Source organism: Thamnophis elegans, chromosome 10, assembly GCF_009769535.1.
Source record: "Thamnophis elegans isolate rThaEle1 chromosome 10, rThaEle1.pri, whole genome shotgun sequence".
Classification (NCBI taxonomy): domain Eukaryota; kingdom Metazoa; phylum Chordata; class Lepidosauria; order Squamata; family Colubridae; genus Thamnophis; species Thamnophis elegans.
Genome location: NC_045550.1, coordinates 45407687 through 45432370, shown reverse-complemented (window position 1 = coordinate 45432370; position 24684 = coordinate 45407687). Strand labels below are relative to the sequence as shown.

Below are 24684 nucleotides of genomic sequence, written 5' to 3'. Positions count from 1 at the left end.
CAAAATAGTCAACTTTAAATCAGTAAAATAAATGGGGGAGGGAGGGTTAAAGAATGATTTTTGTGTTTGAGGTTTTCTACACTCCTCTAAACATGAAAACCACGGGGGGGGGGGGGAGCTGAAAAAAATTATACAGGCCACCCAGCATATTTTGTAGGCCACTGGCCTATCTACTTTGCCTATGCAAAGACTTAAACATACTCAGCTCTGCATTGGAGTCCAGTCCTATGCCACACCCAATACAACATACTCTACTGGCCAAGTTAAAGTTCTGGCATCTGTAACAGATCCTGATCTCAGTTTTAACCTTATTACTATTATTTTTGCGAGTCATTGCATTTGAAGCAAGGTTGTTCCCTTCACTTGTAATGGAAAGTATTGCATAAACACAGAAGGTGGTTTAATTCAATAAACCAATTAAGCATGTTGTGTGAATCTAGTCCTAGTTTACTGCTGATGATCTATTGCTTTTAATGTTGTTCTTGTTAGGAATAGTAATGTTTTGATAAGTACGGAAATTGGTGGGGTTTGAAATTCATTAGTTCCTTTTCAAGAATTAGCCCGATACGTGATAATCACATTATTATACTGCCGATGGGCAAAGGCTTTTCTCTGAATAGTACTTCCTTCCATAAAATATCCCAAGTAGGATTACATTTAGAGAATCAATGAGCCATACCTGGCTGATCAAAACAACCAGAACTGGGAGGCAAATTATTTCCTACCTCCAATCTGTCCGTCCGCATTAGCTTCTGTGCTGCTGCTGCTGCAGCGGCAGGAACTGGCACACCAGGATTCCCTGCAACCAGCATTGGTGCTGTTGGCAAGATCTCTGCTGGGACCAAGCCAGGAGAAACTGGCCCCAAATAGGGGTTAAAGGCTGTTGAAGCGTTGGTGGCTAGGCTTGGTGCAACTGAAAACATTGGCTGGTAAGAGAGAAAGGGAGAGAGAGAGAGCAAGAGAGTCAAATGTAAATAGTAGTCCCAAAAAGCTTTCTACATTAAATCATTTTGAAATAATGCAACATTTATGCATGCAGACAATGGTGTTAACTGACCCTCTCATACATGAAGAAGCTTCCTGTTCAAGGAAGGCATTTGAGCCAGCAACTGATCCCAGGAACTGTAAGGGAAGGAGATAAAGTTTGCACACTACCCCTGTGTTCTGGATAGTCAAGTCATGTTTCCACAGTAGGTATGCAAGAACTGGTGCAGTAAGGAGCAATCACTAGGGTGCCTTCTTCCACTGGCAAAGGCATCTTAAGAGTTACTCATCCCAAGGCCCAGAAGAACTCAGGATCTATACGCTTGGCCTTCTTTTGGAATAATCTACAATATGTATGATTCCTGCTGCTAGAATTGTAATGTTTGGCCTAAAGCTGTCTTAAAATTTTCAATTCAAATTCTCAAGCCCTTTTTCTGCTGTGAAAAGGTAAATTTCTTTTGTCTTTCTACATTATTCTTAAAGTGTTCCAGTACTTTATTTGCATTTATTTTGGGGATGCTTTTCAGCTTTCCTTCTGAAAATGTTGAGGGCACTACAGCTGTTGCTGTTAAGAGTTTTTTTTCTCCCTCTCAAGTCTCCTTGGCAGCCCACACTTTCCAATCAGTAAATGCCCAGTTAGAGAAGATGCTTCCTAATGTTTATCTAATAGAAAGATGACAAGCTAGGATAACTGTACAAGAAGAAATACAGAGCATTTACAGAGCCTTAGAATTTCTGTCATTAAGTTGTGATGGTCCTATGTCAAGGTACCCATGTGATCAGTCTAATTTTACAGCTTTTTTTTGCGGTGGTGGTTAAGTAAACACCATGCCTCTAAATTGAACATTGAATTTGTTAAGCAAGTTAATGCATTGTTATGTGAATTTTTTGCTGGAAACTGGCCTTTATAGCCAGTTTCCTGCAAGAAAACATATAGTAAACTATGTCACGCGACTGTGGGATACCGCAACTGGCCATGAAGATAAGCCGGCTGCTAAGTGTTCAAAATGTGGTCATGTGACTTTGTGTGTTGCGTGCATGCGTGCCACCAGAACACTAGAATCAGGTCCTAAGTACCTTTGGGGGATCCATCATAACTTCTAATGGTTGCTAAGTGAGGACTACCACTACATACATCATTTGGACTCTTAGTACTTAAAACAACACAACATTTTTCCCTTCCCCCCATCAAACTGAAGGCCTTCACAAGAAAAGGGCATGATACTTTTTATATATGACATTATTACTTCAGCCTCAACTACAGGAGATAAAGACAACACTCGTTTCTTGTTAAGCTTTTATATAAGCTAATTAGTAGCCAATTGATGGAACTGGGCAGGGACCGTTCATATTGTACCAATATAATTCTTACAGCAATTATAAAAGAACATTTTTATTCTTTTCACAGAGCAATTAAATTGTAAGATACAGTACATATACATGAAAATGGCACCTCTCATAAGGTCTTTTCTTTATAAAAGCTGTTTATAATATTATTTGCATGTAACCTCATAATAATGACAGTTTTTAATTATATTTTACTATCAGTGTTGCAAAGTAAAACCGTATGAAGTTGCTGTAGCCTGCATACATTGACGCCATTACTACTGTTCAGATTAATCTTAAAGGCAGAGAGAGCTTAGCAAAGACAAACAAGGGATATTTTCTTTCCTGGTCTCTTCTCTACACAGACTGGATAATCTAAGGTACGAATTAGAAGTACTTTATTGTTTTGATTTATACCCCATTTTTACATCAAAGTGAAATTATCAAAGTGGGTTACAAGTTTCAAACACACATAACACAAGGTGACAATAGTTCAAATGTTCCAGATGATTTATAAAGACGGGATAAGATTTAGCTCCCAAAGCAGTCTGCATTCCAAAGTTGGATGATAACAAAGGAAGTTTAAACTTTGCCCTTCTATTACAGGGACTTGGCCCTTGTATTTCATTACTCAAAAGTGATTCATCACAAGTCTTAAAAACCTCTGGCCAGCATGGTAGGCTCCCTGTTCACCTTATACTTACTCTGAGAGCATATGCACCAAAGACAAACTCCTTGTGTGTGTCCAATCACACTTGGCCAATAAAGAATTCTATTCTATTCTAATTCAAGTGATCTGGTGTCTCAAAGATGCTTTTCCAAATGGCAACTGGACTGTTTTTCCCCTGAGAAAGAAGACATTTCACTTCTCATCCAAGAAGCTTCACTGGTTCCGGTCCAGTTGCTTTTTGAAAATGAGACAACTATGACCTGGATGACTGAGAATCTCAACAGACATAAGTGATCTGCTGTTCTCTAGATGCGTTAGATCTTTTTTCCCACAAATCCCACCTGGTTCTTTAGGCTTGTGGCATTGGAATGTAAATGCATCTGGAGAGAACCAGGTTCAACAAGGCTGTTCTGTAGTTAAAAAAATAGAGTGAAAACAACGGTAAACTTTTAACCTTTATTCTTGAAGTTAACAAACTTTTTTTCTAAGAATTTAAACTTCAGGTATGTCAATTGGACTTAGGTCAATTGGGACCAAAATTTCCACTGTTAAATAAGGCAATAGTTAAGTGAGTTGTACCTTATTTTACAACCTTTTTTTGCCATACTAACAAATCACTTATTAAGTTAGTAACATGGTTGTTGAGCAAATCTGGATTTCCCCATTGACTTTGCTTTTTGGAAGCTGGATTGGATGGTTACAATAGATGATGATATGACCCTGGGATGCTGCAACCATCCTAAATACATGCCAAATGCCAATGAATTTTGATCACATGGCCATAGAGATGATGCAATGGTCTTGTAAATAACTGTTTCCAGTGTCTTTTATCTTCAGTTACTAAAAGAATGTTATAAGTTGAGAACTACCTGTAAGTTGTAGTTTAGCCCTCAATCTTTCTGGTTGTCAGACCAATTTTCTGGTCTATTTTTCTCTAGTTTTGCATACTTCTTCATTAGGGTATTTTTAAATCCTCTTTTCAGATTTTTAAAAACATTCTACATGAAAATTATGCATTTATACACATACATGAGTATGTATATTATGTATTTATACACACACACAGACACACACACATGCAGGTCTTGGTGCATTCGGGGTCTTTTCCCGTGTAAGATTGAGAGTATCTTGGTGACGTTTTGAAACGTCGTCAATATACTCTCAATCTTACATGGGAAAAGACCCGAATATACCAGACCTGCATACCTGTACCCTTGAAAATCTACAAAAACAAACATACACACACACACACACACACACACACATATATACATACATATACATACATATACATACATACATACATACATACATACATACATACAGTGCTAAGGCACAGAGTTTTGCCAAATTCAATCCAGAAAAGAAGTAAATTCAGTCTTTATACTGGTACTGCTCACTTGAAATGTAAATTTATTACACTTCCATAACTGTCCTATACCCATTCCTCTTAAGAACTCCTGAATATACTAGGATTTATCCAATGATTGCTACTGTTCACAACTCAATAAATAAACAATGATGTATCTTTTATGTTTAAAAATTATCAGAACTAATCTCTGAAGAAAAGTATGGATGGATTGTACTGTCTATGGAAGATCTCACAGCAAGGAAATTAAGAGCTAAATGCTATATTGAGCTTTAGAGAAACAAAGGGAAGCAAATAAAGCCAGAGTTTTGTGATAATCTAATTGCCCAGGCAAAATGTTTTGTAAAAATTAATAGTTATTTATCTTGTTAACATGTCCCACATTCTTGGCAGTCTCATCTCCTTCCTACTCTTATACATGAAACATTATTGCCTGAAATCCTTCTTGAATTGTAATATGTAAAATGCAGTAAAGGAATGAGACCAGCGTTCAAATATGCTGATGCCAACTGGGGTCAAGCATAATAATGCAGGCAGCTAAGACCTTATCAGAGAAGTTATCATAAAGCCACTTTGGTATAGTACTTAAGGTGCTGCAAATACAAGCCAGGTGGGCTGAGTTCTAGTTATGACTTAGGTATGAAAAACTGGTTGGATAACTTTAAGCCAATCACTCTTTTTCAGCTTATACAAGGCTATTGTTGTGGGGAAAATAAGAGGAAGGAGTACCAGGTGTGTTCACCACTTTGAGTTACTTATAAAGTAATAAAGGCAGGATAAAAATCTAATAAAAGTAAATGTTTCCCCTGTCTAACTCAAGGGGCCGTACTCATCTCCATCTCTTAGCAGGGGGTACCACTGTTGACCAAAGACATTTCTATAGTCATGTGGCCTGCATGACTATATGCCAAGGCATATAGAATGTCATTAATTTCCCACCAAAGTGGTATCTATTTATTTACTCTCACTTGTATGCTTTTGAACTACTAGGTGGGCAAGAGCAAGGTGGGCAAGGATGGATGAACATCCCGTCATGCAGTGCTCAGGTCTTGAACCTGGCAAGTCAGTGTCTTTAACCACTGAACCAACACATCCCCCACAAAAATCTAATAAATAAATAACTAATATAAGACAGTCAATAAAGAAATCATAGTATTTTATATAATGAAAGAAAAGGAAGATCGAAGTAATTCTGGACCAAGTAATGTGGATTAGAAAATTTGGTCTGAGTTACTATTTTTTTCTAAAAAGATTCCAAAACCATAACACCCAATCTTAGAAGTCCCGAACATTTGTGGGAATTAAAATGGAATTTTATACTGATTAGCATAATAGTTTTGTTAGACGCTTTTCTTCCCTGTAAATTATTTTGCTTTCAGCTCTTTAACAAGAGCTGTTAAACTTTCAGGAAAGTTTTGTGGGTACTTTTTTTTTTTAAAAAAAGAGAAATCAATTATATACTTCCAAATTCCATCTAGGCCAGAGGTCTACACTGCAACTGGCTCTGCTTTATGGAATGTGCCATTTGCCATGAGTAAAACTTCATTTTAGCATTCTTTTAACTCCCTAACTCTCAGGTTTCTGGACTAAGTAGAAACTCTGCCCACTTTGAAACCTGAGTGTATATGTGGTTTATTCTGCTGCTCTCCACCGTGTGAAGTTTATCTTCCTTCACAAAACTTTCTTTTTGGATTTGCTTCATGCTGAAAGATGCTTTCTAATTAACCATAATCTTCAATTTATGACTAGAATTGTGGTCAGAATTTCTGTCACTAAGCAATGAGGTCTTAAATGAGCCATCATGTTACTGTGACCAATTTTACAACATTTTTTGGGGAGCTGCTGCTGTTATGCTGTTAGCTTTGGCTTCCTCATTGACTTTGTCCAAAGTTGGCTACGAAAATCACAAACAGTGATGTGATACCAGGATGCTGCAACTGTCATAAATACACAAATTGTGATCATGTGACTTCAGGCATAAGTGTGAGGACTGGCTGCAAGTCACTGCAAGACTACGTATAAGACCAAACAGTTTCTTTCCTCCTCTCAACCACTTTCTTCCTGTCTAGGGAGGATGAAAACAGTGAACAGACAGAGGAAAAAAAGAGATGGAGTAAAGGAAGAAGAAGCATTGCATGGAGGAAAGAGTTGTGTATAGAGGACTTCTTGCTGGAGTAAAGAACTGTACATAACTACTTGTTATTTATAAGATGTTTATTGCGCCAATAACACGTTTGCTATGAAAGGGGCTCAGGTTTATTAGTTTCTTGGGAAGAAAAGGGCACTCTACTGTCCTTGGAGGACTTTATGTATTCCTACTGATTAATATTAAATATTATTATTATATACTGGGGCTAATCTACAAATCTCTGAATGTATGTAGGAAACATCTATTACTAAATGTAACCATCAAACATTCAAGGAAGCATTTTTCACAGTAGCTCATTTCTCTCTTCAACAAACCAGTAACAAAAGATGAAAGCTAAGACATCAAATAAAAGTATCCAAGGCCAGGGCTTATGTGTAGTAATAGACTCAGCAAGATCTTATCTAAAGTAATAGCAATGTATGACTTTATTTATGCTATTAAATTTATATCCCACTTCTGTTTTGTACATCTGAATCAGGATGCGTAATGCTTCTGCAGCAACAGCCTAAATTTCAGTAGGAGAGGCTGATTCAGAAAGACCTTATACTAATTCACTGGGCCTCTACTGTATGCATTGACTAGCTTTGATTCTTCAAGTTCTATGATGCAATTGAAGTTACAGCTTGGGATACGTACTAGTACATCCAGATAAGTGCACAGTGCATGATGTTATGATTATTCTCCCTTCTTTTGAAAATAAAATAACCCAATGACTAGCATAAAGAGGTTTATGTATTTATTTGGGGTGGTGGCAATTCAACATTTAAATAATCTGACAGAATGTATTTGGAATAGTACAGAATATGAATGAAAGAAAATCCAACCACATTAGCATCATTTTCCTTTCCTGCACTGCAGGATATTTAATATTTAAGCATCATTGCTCTGTACAGTCAGATGGACCGAGCAAGAATGAGAAAGTTACCATGCTGTTAAATTGCAGCAGAAGACAGAAATATTCACTTCAATGACTGCTGAGTCACGGTGTGTGCTTAGTGACTAAATCAAAATGAAGGTCCTCAATTCCCTTTTAGTGATTCTGCATAGTGATACAGAATCATCCTGCTTCATTTTGCACGACACTCCTCATGTATAGAGGACAATTTATGGCTGGTTTTCCCAGGTGCAACAAGTGTCCTCTCTTATTTCATTGTGGAGGTTGACAAAAGACAAAAAAGAGAAATCAAATTGTTTATATAAAGGTCTTCCAGCTGTTAGTTTACTATGACAATGTCTTGAGAGATATGATGCAGTTGTAGCACATTTATCATTGAAGGAGAATGGGGCACTATTTTTGATTGATTTCCAGTTTTCTGGTAAAGACTTAGGTAAGCTGTCAGCTTTCCATAGCAATCTGATATGACCCTGTCCAGATTTCAATAATAAGCGGTGATCTTCTCTTTAAGGATCTCCTCATCTGCACTTTGAGAGATATTTGTTTTGGCCCCAAATAAAGCCGTCTTCACACTGCTCTCAGCTATGGAATGCAGAGTCTTGGGAATTCAGCCTAACTGTTTTGGATACCTAACCATGAAACAGATGTTGTTTCATTTGCTGTTCACCCTACAATCTGTTCACCAAAACTCTGTTTACTGTTCGTTTGCTATCTTTATCCTCCCCGATTCATCTAGTAAAAATGAGCAGGTGTATTGATACAACACAAATCGATTCATGGATTAGTCAGGGATTATTTCACCTTTCTTTCAATCATTTGGAAGTCACTTTTTGTCCGCCTAACTCAAGGTTGTTCCTGTGAAGAAAATAGGAGGAGCAAGGAGTATTTGCCACTTTGAGCTATTTATAAAAAACAATAAAAATGGCATAAACAAATCTAAAACTAAAAGTTCAGCAGAATTTTTTGCAATCATTGATTCCTTAAAAAAAAAAAAATCTCTTCCATTTATATAAATGAAAGTGAAAAATTCAGGTTCTTTGGCCTAAAATAGTAAATTAGGAGGAATGAAGATTATATATCACCAATGAAATCCCAGAGGACCAATGTGAAAGGGTGATGCGGTTTAAACGGCATGTATGTATGTATGTATGTATGTATGTATGTATGTATGTATGTATGTATATATGATATAATCAATGTTAATATCATGGGAAAGTTTGCCTAAGATCTGGTGTTTTCTCTACCTTCAAGAGGAATTCATATCGTTGGGGGGATAAGATGTGAAAATACTGCTTCTTTTTCACATTTTTCCTTTTATAATAATAGAATAGATCAAAAACTAAAGGCCCGTCAGGGGATAGACAAGTCACATAAGCAGGTATAGCCTCGGGTCTCAATAACATCCTAACCCTACATAAATCTGTCAACTTCTCAACACCAAGAAAGGGAGAGAGCTCTTAGAGCATCAGATACCATGATTCAAGTATCCCTTTCATGCTTATTTTAAATGTCAGAAACCCAAGATGCAGGAATCGCTTCCAGAGGTAGCAAACAAGAGAAAAAGTGGTAGAGCGAATTAGTTTAACTGCTCACTATAGATAAAACCACGTGGATATCAGAACCAAGTTTTGCAAATCAAACACGTAAGGAACGAAACATGACATGCTACTTCTGCTCAGACTCAGGTGAATCCAGATGTTTGAAGTTTTTTTCCCAATCCACACACATCCGTCAGATGGGATTGGACTGTAGGACAAATCCCATGGGTCCTGGACGTACTGGATTTGTACTCCTAATATATTTAGAGCTAGTAGGCTGGAAAGAAATGGTACATATTTTCTTTCAATCTCTTTCATGTCTTGTAGCAATTTTGTTTATGCATTATTATTTTTTTTGCATAAAGGAATACTTTACTCTAAATGATGACATCTGATTTTTCTTTATGGTGCTGAGAAAAATTGTATGCATTACCAGCACATTACTTCTTTTAAAAGGAATGAATATTAAATTTATATATATATATAAAAGAAAACCCTTAATAATACATTACCAATTAATAAATCATCAAACTATTTGTGCATAATTTAAAATATTGAAATTTACTAGGTTGCATAGGTAAAGGTAAAGGTTCCCTTCACACATCGTTCAGTCATTCCTGAATCTAGGGGACGGCACCCTCTCCGTTTCAAAGCCAAAGATCCAGTGCTGTCCAAAGACGTCTCTGTGGTCATGTGGGAATGACCAAACGCCAAAGGCGTACCTTCCCACCAAAGGGGGTTCCTATTTTCTACTTGCATTTTTACATGCTTTTGAACTGCTAGGCTGGCCGAAGATTACATACAGATGACATTATGCCTTAAACAAACCCACTGAAGCCAATGGGATGTAGGTTAATTATGACAAAATTAAGTTTCATGTTTCATTTTTTTTGCTTTGATAATACCGATTACATATTTATGAGTCATCATCTTTACTCTCAATAAAAGACAAAATTAAGTACTTTAGTTTTCTCCCCCTCCTCCCATTTATCTAATTTTGATTATCTTAAGTTTAGCTCTGACTGGATCAAACTAAATTGATGAGTTCAGCACTCTATTAAGCCTCAATGTGATTTACTTGAGTTTCCTTGTAATCCAGCCATTATGGTTTGTAAACTATGGTTACAGGTTAGATTCTTATTCAAATACAGCTTTTTTATTAAATAAAACACTGTTAGCCAGATCAGGGCATAGTATAATGCTTGAATTCAACTGCAACTTAAATAAAGTTAAAGGACTTCTGTAATTAATAAGAAAAGTAGAATGGCAAAGAACAGAACTGAGATATCATGAGGTGCATAAACTTGTAACTCCTAAGCAGATGTTGAACAAAAAACATATACCCTCGTGAAGTGGAGCGCAAACAAAGACAGGTCCAGGGGTGCCGCTTGGACTGCACTCCTCTTGCTGTAAGAGTATCAAATTAAAGGACCTGGATTATGAAACTTCTATAGTTGCACATTGATCAAAATCAAACTACTCTAATATTTCTATAACTATTTTAGCACTGAGAACAGCACTAAACAAACAGGAAGAGCAAACTATGTAATAAGCAAAACTTAACTGCATGATCTGCATATATTTTCACAGTGAACAGGAACGAAAGTAAAGTTGGTAGATATGCTATGTATCTTTTGCTCTGATCCTGAAACTTCCAGGCCCCCAAATGAAACCCTCCCCGCACTAAAATAGAAATGAGTAAAGTCCATCTGCTTTCCTTCAATTCAGTCACTTTTGCTATTACAAATAGCAATAGCAGTTAGACTTATATACCGTTTCATAGGGCTTTCAGCCCTCTCTAAGCGTTTTACAGAGTCAGCATATTGCCTCCACAGTCTGGGTCCTCATATCACCCACCTCGGAAGGATGAAAGGCTGAGTCAACCTTTGAGCCAGTGAGATTTGAACCACCGAACTGCAACTAGCAGTCAGCTGAAGTGGCTGCAGTACTGCACTCTAACCACTGCGCCATAGAGACTTTGCTTTTATTCATAATTGAAGGGGGAAATCTGATAGGTATAACAAGTTGCCCTTATAGGTGGGGATCAATTTAAGGCAAGAAAGAAACTTAGAAAATAGCAATCTTTTGAGTGAAATCTGAGGTTTTAGAGTCAACTGAGAATGCATCACATAAATAATCAATCCCTGCCTTGGGCTATATATTTCACAATCTGTCTGACTGCTTGGTTAGAAATTATGAGAGACACAGTGCTGTCACTGCCATATATTACCCTTCCTTGGAAAGGCTAAATAAATCATGTATTTATAGCGTGTGCTGGCTCATCTATGTCTCATATTAAAGCCAGCATCATGGGCACATGCTGCATACAAACAATGGAAAGGAAAGATAAACACCTATCACTGTCTGCTCATTTGTTTTGGCTTTTTGTTCTTCTGGAAAGTAGGTAGAGGACAAATGGCTGAGAAAGAATGACGTGAAAAAGATAGAAAGGACTACTCTTGGCCTCTTGACTAAGTTCCCCCCGCCCTCCCATCTCTTGCCTCAAACATGAAATATCCCCTGCTTCCACAAACATGAGTATGCAGTCTCAGAAAGGAAAGGAGCAACTATGTCAGAATGCCATGAGGTATATAACTTTATAGAATACAATTAGCAATTTAACAATTTAATAAATTTGTATGCCGCCAATCCCGTAGGACTCTGGGCGGCTTACAGAAACAAGATAAAAGTTAAAGTTAAAAAATAAAGAGAAATACAATTTAAAAAACAGCACAGCATACATTCCATTTAAGTGGGGCTGGACCTTGTTCAACAGCCCCAGGTCTGCCGGAACAGCCAGGTTTTAGTGGCTTTTCGGAAGGCAAGAGAGTGGGAGGATCCAGATCTCTACAGATAGATCGTTCCACAGGGACGGAGCAGCTACAGAGAAGACCCTCCCCCGAGGGGGTCACCAGCCGGCATTGTCCGTCGCGGCACCTGGAGAAGGCCCAACCTGTGAGATCTTATTGGTCGTTGGGAGGTATGTGGCAGGAGGCGGTCTCTCGCTCGCGAGCGGCTGCATTCTGGAGCAACTGTAGTCTCCGAACACTTTTTCAGGGGCAGCCCCATGTAGAACATCTTCATAGATTCATGATTAATATTGGTAATGCAATAATTCATGGATTACATAATGGTTGTTAAGGCATCAGCCTAGAAACTGGAGACTGTGAATTCTAATCTCTAATAAAGCCACGGGGCAGACCTGACCAATCACTCTTCTAAGCCCAATACATCTCACAGGGGTTGTTGCTGTGGAGAAATTAGGAGGAAAATCTGTTGGATATGTTTGATGCCTTGAGTTATTTATATATATATATATATATATATATATATAGATTATATATATATATATATATTATATATATATATATATATATATATATATATATTATATAAATAAAATAAAGACAGCATGCAAATAAATAAAACGAATATTGTATCTGTTTTACATACATGTTCTAATGCATTAACACATTTTCCTGTGAGGCACCTCTATGATGGAACAATTGAATAAATTGTTAATAAATGAATATATTGTTACTAAATGAATCGATAATAAATATAATGTATTACGATATGAGTTTATTGCATTTATGCTATAGGATTTTATGCAAGCAAAACACTAATTTTTTACTATAAAAATATAACAATTCAAATGTACGAAAGCATATAAATCATAGCTGGGATTTTCTGACCTGAATATAGAAAGCCATAGGTTAACGTGGCTTTTAAACAAGATGACCTGAGATATGAAAGTCTGAGTGAGATATTTTAATCATAATAGCTGCCAATCTAGATGTTGCCAATCCTGGACAGATTTTTTTTTTAAAAAAAAAATGGTCCTGGGAGAGGCAAACAACAGGACAAGGGCTGAGTTTGCCATTGTTGTATGATTCAAAAAACAAACAAACAAAATTGGTTGGATATTATTGTCTGGTAGAAAAATATCTGGCTGAGAAGAGAAACTGGATTATCTTCTAGGTGAACATGGTATCTTTCCATAGAACTTTTATTATATTCTCAATGAGTTCAAACCTGGACCAAGGATACATGCAAATAATTTAACTCTTCTGAATTGGGGATTCTATTAGTGGGAGCATAACAGAATAGCCAAATATATTTGGAGGATACCAGAGATAAAAGACCTAATTGGTGTTATATTTTGACCAGGGCCTTCAAAAAACCTGCACAATCTTGTATCAAAAGTGTTTTTCCCCCTTCTTTCTTTTTTTTGTCAAAAGGCAACTGGACTGTTTTTTCCTTGAGGGAGAAGATGTTTGACTTCTCATCCAAGAGAAGTGAAAGGTCTTCTTCCTCAAGGAAAATACATTCCTTCCTTATAGGAAAAAACATAGTCCAGTTGCCTTTTGAAGAAAAAGCACTGGAGACAACCATGGCCTGGATGACTGAGAACTTCCATAGATCTGCACAATCTTTGTGTCCTGGCCCAGTCCAGATTTGTTGACTTCCTGATTACAAAAGCTGTAATGGGACAGTGTGTTTATTCCATTGTCTTGCTAATGACAATCCAATGATGGAATTCAGTGATTGACAGGGGGGAAAAAAAGCATGGCTCCTATCAAAATAATATATTCCTTATATTCTTAGTCATATTTCAATGTGATTACAACCCCCAATTTTATCAGATCAGTTTGCCTTCCACGGTCCTTCACATGTTCTGCTACCATATCTGTAAGTTGTACTTGGTGCGACTGGGTATTATTTCCTATGTTAAATGGTCACGACGGTATTCAATAAAGTGCAGCTAACAATGGAAAGAAGTTTTAATGGGTTCATGCAGAAAAACTGATGAAGGCTGGTTGTGGTGGTGATAGGCGAAACAAACTTATTTCCAAAGCAGATCAAGGCTCTTTTAATGCAGGCAAAGGAAGGTGTTACCCCTCTCCCACTTGTATGTATCAAATAAAGATCAGAGACTATATTATACTAGAAGGACAAACAATAAGGCAAATGGGTTGGATACAAAATGCAGTAGTTGGATCATTGCTAAATCTGGGAAGAGCCACTATATTATACCTGTAGCCCTGATTTACTTAAAGCCAAAAGGCACACATACTTCTTTTTCACATCATGGAAGAAAAGGAATTCTTTTCATATTATATCCCTTCAATTATTTTAAGTTTATTTAACTAACTTCGTTTTGAAAAATGAAATTTTTGCATTGAATGATAGTATAGTATGGTGATAGCATTCCAGTAGCACATTAATATTCATACGAAATCAAGGCTTAACTTTATTGCTGTCAATTTATTCACTAATTGGTCTAAAGTAAATACTTTATTTGGCATAGAAATGTAATTATCTGACAGTCCTATGAATGTACATTTAATAAGTCAATGTGAGGAACACATTATTTCCAGCTGACAAAGGAAACAGAAAGAAGACCCAAAACGGTAATATTTTCTCACCTTAGTGTTTGGTATATGATAATGCAATCAGTGTCGATGAAATATGCAGATCCCTCCCCCCCTCTTTTTTGAATGTCTGAGGGATATGGTTCTATGAAGAAATAATAATATAATATAATAGTAATAAGTTCACTACTTAAAATATTAAACTTAATCATTAATAATCATATTTAGTTACATGAAAGGATAATTGATGATACTAAGTTTCAGCTGTGACTAAAGTTATAATTCTAATGAAACAAATAATAAATTATAGGTATCAGAATGGAAAACCTATGGGCTTTCTAGATGTTTTTAGACTCCAAACTTCTCTTGCATGCAGCCTTTTCAATCTCTTCAAGATGTGTTTGGCTATTAATGAGATTTCTGGACTTGAAGTCGTCCCCCACCCCACCGGTGTGGAAGGTGTCAAATTTAGGAAAGTTGCTTATTTTAAAGATATCCGCAAACCGGCATAGGTTCTCCATTCCAGATTAACATGGTATCATTAGGAAAATGTTGCATCAATATTCCAGCCGACCACTAGCAGCTTCGTAAATCAATTAAAATAGGGAAACACACAATATAGACAGGTTTGGATTCACCTTTGCTTTTTGTTAAGTATTTCTTTAAATCCCCTTACTGTTCCATTATGATCTTATACTGATGATAGCATTTTGCAATAGGGACTGTGTGTTGCAAACATGCCAGCAAGTGCTTTTAAATTGATATAGGGGGTTATATCTAGATTTTCTAGCTGCATCCAAAGGCAGCTAGTTTTGGAGAACAAAATTTCAGCTTGTTATTTCAGGGATTTCTGCACAGCAGTCTGAAGAAAATTCTTTGAATTACATTTCAAACTGTAGTGTGATTGAATTGTTTTTAAATATTAGCAAGTTAGAACTATGTCTATTTTTCTTGTGATCTTATAGAATAAAATATTTCTACACGAGGAAGCACTACCACAATTTAACTTTTCTTCCCATTATGTCCTAAAATAAAACTTCTTTCAAATCTTACTTGATTTTTAAACTTCAAAACATTGCTATGCTAATATAACTTTAATAGTATTCTTTCATTAACTGCTTTCTTATTTACAAAACATTCAAAGGATTTTGTTTGCATGCCCTTTATTTTTTCCTTCCAACTTATGATTACATAAGGATATCTGTTATCAAATAGCTTTTCATTATTCTTTTAAGCTACAATAAACAAGGCAGATATAGCTCAGTAACAAAATGTCAATTAAAAAATTCTTGAAAGGGGATTAACTCTTTGAGTTCTTGTATGAAACGAGTCAAAATGGAATGTACAGGTTTAGCATTAGGATGTTCCATACACAGTTTCTGTGGAAATCTCTTTTATCATTTAGACAAAAAAAAATATTTTCAATCTTAATGCCTTAAATGTTCCATTTGAAGTTTTTTTTTTTTAAAAAAAACAACTATCTGCACATTTTGGAAAAATTCAGGATACTAAACATAGTAGAATTTATTATTCATCAGCTGCATTACCATCACAGTGGAGATTTCTGACTAGTTGCCTTATTATTAGTTTAAAGAAAGCATGTTTCAGTTCACTACTCCTGCCAAAGCTGATTTGTTTATCTTGCTCATCAAATTTGTAAACTAAAAACAGAGGATTAAAACCAGGCTTTCAAAGTTGCAAGAACAACTCCAACTCTACCAGTCTATAATTTTCTGAAAAAACTGAAGTATTTATAGCTGTAAATCCACAAATCAGATTAAAGTCAGGGCATTTGTAACCAATCTGGTATGTGGAGTTGTTGCTTGCTACTTTTCTTACATCTGGATACCTCTTAAAATTAAATTATACTTGTCTTAACCAGACTTAAATATAGGTCATTGTGCAAAAATATCAGAGCTTAGGGCTGCCTTACTAACCCTATTTATCATGCAGTAGTTCAACTAAACTCAATGGGTCTATTTTGGAATAAGTCCAAGATATGTCTAAGTCAATTAAAGACAAGGATGTAAGCTACTGTTTGTCCTGAAACAAAGTCTAAAATTGGATGTCCCAATCTAAGCATCTTCTTCATAAAGGAAGGGAAAATGCTACTAATGGATACTACATTAAATTAATCTTACTTACCACTCAACAAACTGTTCTTGGCAAGTATTATATTTGCAACACAGCCCTAATCCTCCCTCTGAAATCCTTTCTCTTGATCACTACCACAGTACAGTCATGTGAAACCATACTGCATTTACTCCTAATTTTTCTTTTGTCTTCTTTTCCAAGCATGAATGAGCAGATGCCATAGGCCAAAATAGTTCTGCATTCACCAACAAGAAACCACAGAAGAAAAATGATGGGGAAAGACCATGGTAAAGATAATAGAGGACTGTTACTAAGATGAAGACATGAAGGGTGGGTCAAATAAGAAGAAAGTGGGAAGCAGAAACAAACAGGAAAGAGCTTCAGTGATTAGTTGGGTAGAGATTGGTGCCTCTAAAAAAAATAGTAAAATGATGCTGTACTGCCAATTACTCTGGAAACTGTATTGCTAGTTCTCTCTCTTGTGAAATGGAGTTGGATCCTCTCGTGCTGTTTAAGCAGGGTGGCCTAATATTACCACACTGTACAACTATGTGCTAAATACAATACATAGCACAAGAGACACATGTAGAGTAATATATGGCCCAAAATTGTGTAAAATTTCATTTAAAATTTCACTTACACAATTTTGGCCAAGTATTACTCTGCATGAGTTACTTTGATATTAATCAATAACATGTATTGGATGCTAGATACCTGAGCTGCATCATAAAAAGTGTTATTCTCCCTCTTGTGTTATTTATCTATGATGGACAATTTCTGACTGCAGTTGCATGTTCACCAGGCTATTTTTCCGTAACAGAGACAGTGGCTGTCACACTGGAACACTAATTAAGAAGAGTAAATCAATGCTCACCACTGGTTGTAATGGGGCACCAGGCATCATGGCATTGGCTAGTTGCATTTGTTGGGCCAGCATGGCCATGTTCTTCTGCTGAATCAGGTTATTGCGGCCATTGATCTCCAACTGTGTTTTTAAGTGTGGTGGTGGGTGAAGATATTTGCAGTTCTCCCTTGAGCATCGTCCCTGAAATACAGGAAAGCATAAGAAAAAGAATTAGTTTTGCTTTGTTTGTTGTATGAACTATTTTGATACTATCAGATGCACGTAAGCTATACATATTACCTCCTTGTGTACATTTTATTTGTTCATCCCTGTTTTAAGTACAGCTTTGCACAATGAAAAGACAAATAATACACATCTTTACAGGAAATTGAACAACACTTAAAAAAAAACAACCCTACATTGTTATAGTGGTAGAAAAAAACATACAGTTTGTACAATAGTAATAATGATAGCAATTTTACATTGTGTATGGTAATCACCAAGTGCATAGAGTTAAATCAATAAATAGCCACGTAAATGTGGGAATAAAATATTTCTAGTTAAGATTTTAAAGAAATGCTAATTGTAACGTTTTTAAAGTTCAATAACTTCAGAGAAAAAAACCAAAACACTTAAAATTGGATCATTCTCTGTAGATGGCAAAAAGAAAACCACCATCAGCTTTTCTCCAAATATTAGCAAAAGACAGCTTTGGGATGAGTACAAATATTAATAACTGGCATTCTATGCTGGCTGAAATACATAACAAGCACAACCCAGAAGTCAATGAAAAGTAGCTGGATTAAATTAAGTATGAAGTAGCACAGCCATCCCACACTGACATCAAACTCAATGTTAATAGTCCTGCCAGTTCTATGGGTACAAGCAAATGAAGCTCAAGACCTCTGAATGCTAAATGACATAAATGACGCATATATCCTGAAAATAGCAAGCAGTCAACAATTTTTTTGTTTTCAATTATCATAAGTAAATGGGCAATAATGGTGCAGGATCCAGTCTGAGTCAGTCACCAAGACCAAATGTTTATTCTTATAACTTTCAGACTCATGCTGGACCCCATGATCAGGGAACTTCTCTCTTTCTATATGATGGACTCCAACATGAGTCCAAAAGCTTGCAAGAAGAAACCTTTAGTCCCAGTGGCTGGCTCAGATTGGATCCTGCAAGATTATCCTGAGACATATACATTTGCCTTCACTCAAGGGCAATAATGGTATTTATTTCCCCAGAGACATGCTTAACATGAAGACCTTAAAGAAACCCAAATGTCTTCTTGGCTGAACAAACAGCATAATCTGAATAATTCCAATTCCTTCCCTAGAGCAAATAATCTAAAACAATAATGGTGGCCATGCTCTGTTCCTCTGAGGTTCAAAGACTCATTAATCAAATAAAGTATTATGTTGTTCTTTTCCACAGAAAGCTACCACACTTATATTTGTTGTTGATTCAAGGATCCAACTCAGCACTCTTTTTTTGTGTCCAAATAAATTGTTCCATTTCTCCCCATCTGGCTCTGCTCTTGCCAGACAAATATTTGACTAGCCAGTTAACATTTGCACAACAGAAACTCTGATCATGGGATTTTATATAATTCTTATGATTTTGTGGAGATAAAAATTCTAGTAGAACTTGTCAATCCAACCAACTGTATCAATATGCTTTTCAAAACACTATAAAATTGTGTGTGTGTGTGTGTGTGTGTGTGTGTGTATGTATATATGTATGTATGTGTATACACACACACACACAAACCTACAAGACAAAATCCAGCTAGAAAACCAAGAAGTCTACGAAATACCATGCAAAATCTGCCCTGCAACATACATAGGACATACGAACAGGAGAATAAATGCATGCTTCGCAGAACACAAGAACGCAGTAAGAAAAAAGAAAAAACTTCCTCCCTTTTCCAGCACCTTAAAGTTATAGGACATGAAATTAATTTTGAAGAAACCAGGTTAATCTCCAAAACAGAACACTTCAACAAGAGAATAATGGAAGCTATCAAAATAGAGAACACCCCCACAACATGAATAAACGTGACGATACCTCCCATCTACCAGATATCTGGAAACCAGCCCTACTCAACAAATGAGCCCCATCCACCACCCAGGCCGTTACAACACAAAACAACAACGGATACACAGCCAGCACCAATCAGCACCAATCTACCAATCATGATACAACCACACAACCAATCATTCCACTTACTGAAACAAAGCCAGCACGCCACACCCACCCACCAAGATCTATAGAAAGATGGCAGCTCTGACCATGCTTTAAGCCAAAAACACCAGCCTGAAGATAGAGAGTGAGACCTCGCCGAAACGTTGCAAAAACAATCTCAATCTTACATGGAAAAGACCCGAATACAACAAGACCAGCATACCTACACCCGTGAGAATCTACGAATATATACATACATACATACATACATACATACATACATACATACTCTGTGTGTGTGTGTGTTTATAGATAGATAGATAGATAGATAGATAGATAGATAGATAGTAGAGTCTCCCTTTATTTATTTATCAGCACAAATGCAACACACACACACATATCAATAAATAGCCACGTAAACGTGGGAATAAAATATTTCTAGTTAAGATTTTAAAGAAATGCTAATTGTAATGTTTTTAAAGTTCAATAACTTCAGAGAGAAAAACCAAAACGTTTAAAAGTGGAGCATTCTCTTTAGATGGCAAAAAAAAAAACCACCATCAGCCTTTCTCCAAATTAGCAAAAGACAGCTTTGGGATGAGTACAAATATTAATAACTAGCATTCTATGCTGGAAATATGAAATATATGAAATCAAAATAGGAAAGATATGCAACAACATAATGAAAATAGAGAACGTCCACTATATAATAAATGAATCTGATATTCAAGTATGTGTAGATAGATAGATATGTAGGTAGGTAGGTAGGTAGGTAGACACACACAGAGCATGCCATATATATATATATATATATATATATATATATATATATATATATATATATATATATATATATATATAATATATATATACACACTGACTAGTGGAAAACTAATACTTTTACTTACTGCACAGTACTTTGGAGGGAAGGAAGGAGGTAGGTCACTAATAAAGAAAATGCCGCCCTCATTCTTCAGTGTGATTAGGCCCTAACCATTTTGATCATGCAATGTAGGCTCTCGCTCCACATTATCTAAACATGATATTAAATTTGCCCTCCAGACACAAAATCATAATCTATTTCTGCATCATAATATGGAGCACAACTCTGATAACGCACATTACAGAATCAAAATTCTAAAAGCTAATGGCTTATAGGTAGCTTCCAAATACAATGTGCAAGGTTTAAATTCAGGGTTCTTTAAAAAAAAACTTGAGGACTACTGAATAGTTTCCAGACTAAAATTCTTGGCAACGAGCTAAGCTCCCCCCCCATCTTTAGTAAAGAATAGCAAAAGTACAGGAAGGGTTGCTGACATGCAGAAGTCCCACCCCATTTTATCAGGAATTCCAGCAATTTATTTTAATGAAAAAGTTCTGCAGCCTAAAAAAGTTTGAGAATCTTTAGATTAGCCCACATCCCATCACATAAGCACTGAGAGCTAGGTATTAATACAACTATTATGCAACCCTGTAAATATATATTTCTGCAATATGACCTAAGAGACTAAACAGAGCTTCCCTGCCAAGTTAACTTAGGTATACAAATAAATCTAGTAAGTCGAACACAGACGCACATTTACACAAATGTCTAAATTTAATACCTTAAGGTTATCATGTTTTGTTTTATGGAAACAATTATTCAGAATTGTGATCTTTTTGTATTCTTTTAAAGAAAACCCTCTCATCTTTTTTCCAATGAGAATTGTTAATCTATTTAAATTCATAAATGTATCTTTGTTAGAATGCATTCTCTTTGGCGTAAAATCCATACATTTCCAAGATGAGTCTGGAAAGTAAGCCCTATGATTAAAGAGTCATTAGAGATGACTGAAGGGAGATACAATGGTAGTTTTTCAGTATCTGTAAGGCTGGAAGGAAGGATTTATTTCTCTATCGCTCCAAAGGGCAGGGATATAACTAACAGGTTTAAAAGTATAAGGAAGTAGGTTTAAGATACATAACAGTTGAATCTTTCTGACTGAATAAGATATTATTCAGTAGCACAGGCTGCCACATAAAGTAATCAGTTTTCCACAATTCGAGTTTTTCAAATAGAAACTAGGTGGTTATATGTAGCAAGTATGGGATCCTACCGGTTTAACAACCAGTTTGCTGAGTGTGCACGTTGTGCGCATGAACTTGTTTCGCTCACAACATGCCACTCTAGAGAAGACTTACCTTCCGGATTACCGCTTGGGAAGGAAAACAGATGAGGCATGGCAATCCACTCTGCCACGCGACTCACTAAGAAGAAAAGGTAGGTAAAGTGCAGAGTAGGTGGGCGGGCCCACTTGGTATGGGAGCAAACTGGTTCCTCCCAGCTGATCTCAGAGCTACTGGTTCAACCGAACCATTCCAAACCGGTAGAATCCCACTCCTGGTAGGAGAGATGAATGACCTCTATCTTCCAACTCTATGAGTCTAATGTACTAATAACATATTAAGTTATATGAGTTTAACTGCATAACGCTCCGGAGCCCATTTTTTTTTATACTATCCAAAGCTAAGCATTTTTAACAACAAAAACTTTATCTGGAAAAGATTCCATTGGATTTACAGAGTTTTGTTCAGAAAAGATCTGTATGGAGTTGCACTCTTATTTTCCACTGCTTTCAGTACTGTATTCTCTGAAATGTTACAATAAATGTTGATTTGTTTTCTAACTAAAATCAGAGATTTAACTTTGCTATGCATTAAAAAAAGTGATCTCCAGAATATAATGTAGAGGTACTATTTATTACTTTGGGGACTATCGTAGATACATATTAAATTTGCCTTGGCGTTCTCAGAACAACTGTACATTTAACAGCTCAGTGGCAGTACAAAATAAGTCAAAAAGTAAGAGGAAAAAAATTGGCAGCAAGTTTTTATGATCTATATTAGGTCGGATAATATGGACAAATCCAGAAAGATAACAAATAACAGATTGTTACAGAAGCTTGTTCCTTTTCATAGCTTAACCTATAGCTACAAATCATCTCTATTTTAAGTTTTCAGTGCAAAAGGCCTGAAAGCAATGTTATAGATATCCACATTTCACTTTAGACTTTTAACAAAGATTTCTCTAAATATATAGATAGTCCATGACTTATAATAGCAATTTTGTCACTTAAACAATGGCGGTCATAAAATCTGACTGCACCGCTTAGCAATGGCTGTGCCTGCAATCTGGGTTGCCATCATTAACTGAATCCCACAGTTGTTACATAAGACAACTTCCTGCTAGCTTCCCACCAACAAATTATGGTGGGGGGAAAGGCAGATAGTTGCAAGTCTGCAGGCTGGCAGGCAGATAATTGGCTGCTGCTGGGAGAAGGCTGGAAGAGGCAAGTTGTGTGAGGGTACAAGAGAAAGCTACAAGGGGATTAGAGTGCACAAGAGGCCAGGAAAAGCTTGGAAGTGATGTGAAGTATGTGAGGAAGGCAGTGGTTAGAAAGGGTACATGGGCACTCATGCAGGGAGGTGCATGGATGGGGGAGTTTTACCCCAATATCTTGCAATCTTCCCTGCTAACTTAGCCATTAATTTACCAGAGAAGCTAGCAAGGAAGATTGAAAATGGCAATCATGTGATTCATGGGCACTGCAACTGGTCATTAAGTACAAGCCCTCAAATTGCAAACACGTTATTGTATGGGTGCTGGGATGGCTGGAACTTTGAGAACTGATCAAACACCATTCATTCAGTGTTGTTGTCTATAAGTCAAGGACTACTTGTAGCCACTAACTGGCTCTATGTTCACTTTGAACAAAGGGGAGTGTTAATAGAAAAATAGCAGAGCTCCTGGCTTCTGAAGCTAATTTGGAAGTAATTTTCACCTTGTATCAATACAGAGATACACATAACTGTGCAGACTGACATATCTGCAATGTAGAAGTACTAGTTAACTGAAAATATTTTGCCTCTTACTCATCATTCAATTTACTCTGAAAGTTCCTTATAGTTCCAAAAAATCAATACAAGTATTCCAATAACTATTTATGGACACAGGGTAAAATCATTTTGCTATACAACGTCAGCTTGAATAGCTACAGTAAATTCATTTGCCTTATTGTTTAAGGCTGGGCAATGATGGATCTTCTTCAGATAAATTAGAAGGCAATAGGATGCAGAGATGGTGGAAGAGATTCCTGTTCCTGGTCTACAAATATGCAACTATATACCAAAATTCTGTTTTTACTATTTACCTTTTTAACCACTATGAATAAATTTATGATCACTAGAATGTTGGTAAAAGAGCATGTCCTACTGGTTAATGACCGAAGAAATATTAGCAAGTGAGTTTTTTTAAAGGACAGAGACTATTATAGCATGCGTTCCCAATTATAGGATTTGTTCATTCATTATTATGATATATCATATTTTATATCATAAAATGATATATTTTCATGCTATACTCTCCCACAAAAAAATCCCTCCATAAATATGAATGCATCATAGATATAGACACAGATTCTAAAACAAAATATGTGTTTTTATTCAAATAGCTGATTTGTTTTTGTTTGTTTTTTGCTGTCTCTAAGAACTATATAAGTTCCCATTAGAAACATGCACTATAGAACAGATAAAACATAGCTTACATCTATACAAGAACTTCTGCAGAAGGACATCCTTCTTAACCTTTTTTTAACTCTCAAAGTCAAATGAGCCATTGATTTTGACATCACAGTAAAAAAAAAGTTATTGTATCTCCTATTAAGGAAACCAAATTTAGAATTGCACACACTTTGCTAAACTAGGTTCCTCCGTGAAGGTTTACAGAATGAGCCTTTTCATTCACAGAAGATGCTTATGATCCAATAAATGTTTCCACAAACAGAAATAGAAGAAATATGCCAATCCTGAAAGCAAACTGTATGGTGGTTGGAATAGGTAAAAATAACTTTTCCTATTCCGTGAATGGAAATCTGCTCAAAGAACTCTGCATTTAATCAATTGACTCTCTTCTGGCTTTGCTCAAAATTTATCAAATGTAATCCAGGACAGCACTTTTAATTCCAACTTGATTTGAAATATGGAAACAACGGCAGCAATGACATTTCTCAGGTCCCAGTACATATATCTTGAGGCTAGTCTCTATGTTAATCTTCAAAAGCAATTTAGAATACAAGTTGCAAGATTCCAGTAGCAGAAAAGTATTGGGTCTCAGCAGAACAACTGGGGAACAGAATGAGAGGAATTGCAGAAGGTGGAGTGTATGAAGTACAGTCTTTTACATAAGAACTGCACAGCATCCTTAACATAAGC

At 36.3% G+C, this 24684-nt stretch overlaps 1 protein-coding gene across 7 annotated transcripts in view; it reads right to left on the bottom strand.

Annotated features, from left to right (window-relative positions):
* Positions 1-24684, bottom strand: part of MBNL1 (muscleblind like splicing regulator 1) — a 104551-nt gene that overhangs the window by 30745 nt on the left and 49122 nt on the right. For 6 of the 7 annotated variants that reach the window (XM_032226053.1, XM_032226047.1, XM_032226048.1 and 3 more), the window contains 2 exons: positions 17275-17445; positions 726-926 (listed from right to left, as the gene is read on the bottom strand). In XM_032226053.1, the coding sequence (XP_032081944.1) occupies positions 726-926; positions 17275-17445 (372 nt within the window). Of the gene's footprint in view, positions 1-725; positions 927-10275; positions 10300-17274; positions 17446-24684 lie in introns of those variants that run through there. The other variant, XM_032226052.1, reaches the window with a different exon arrangement.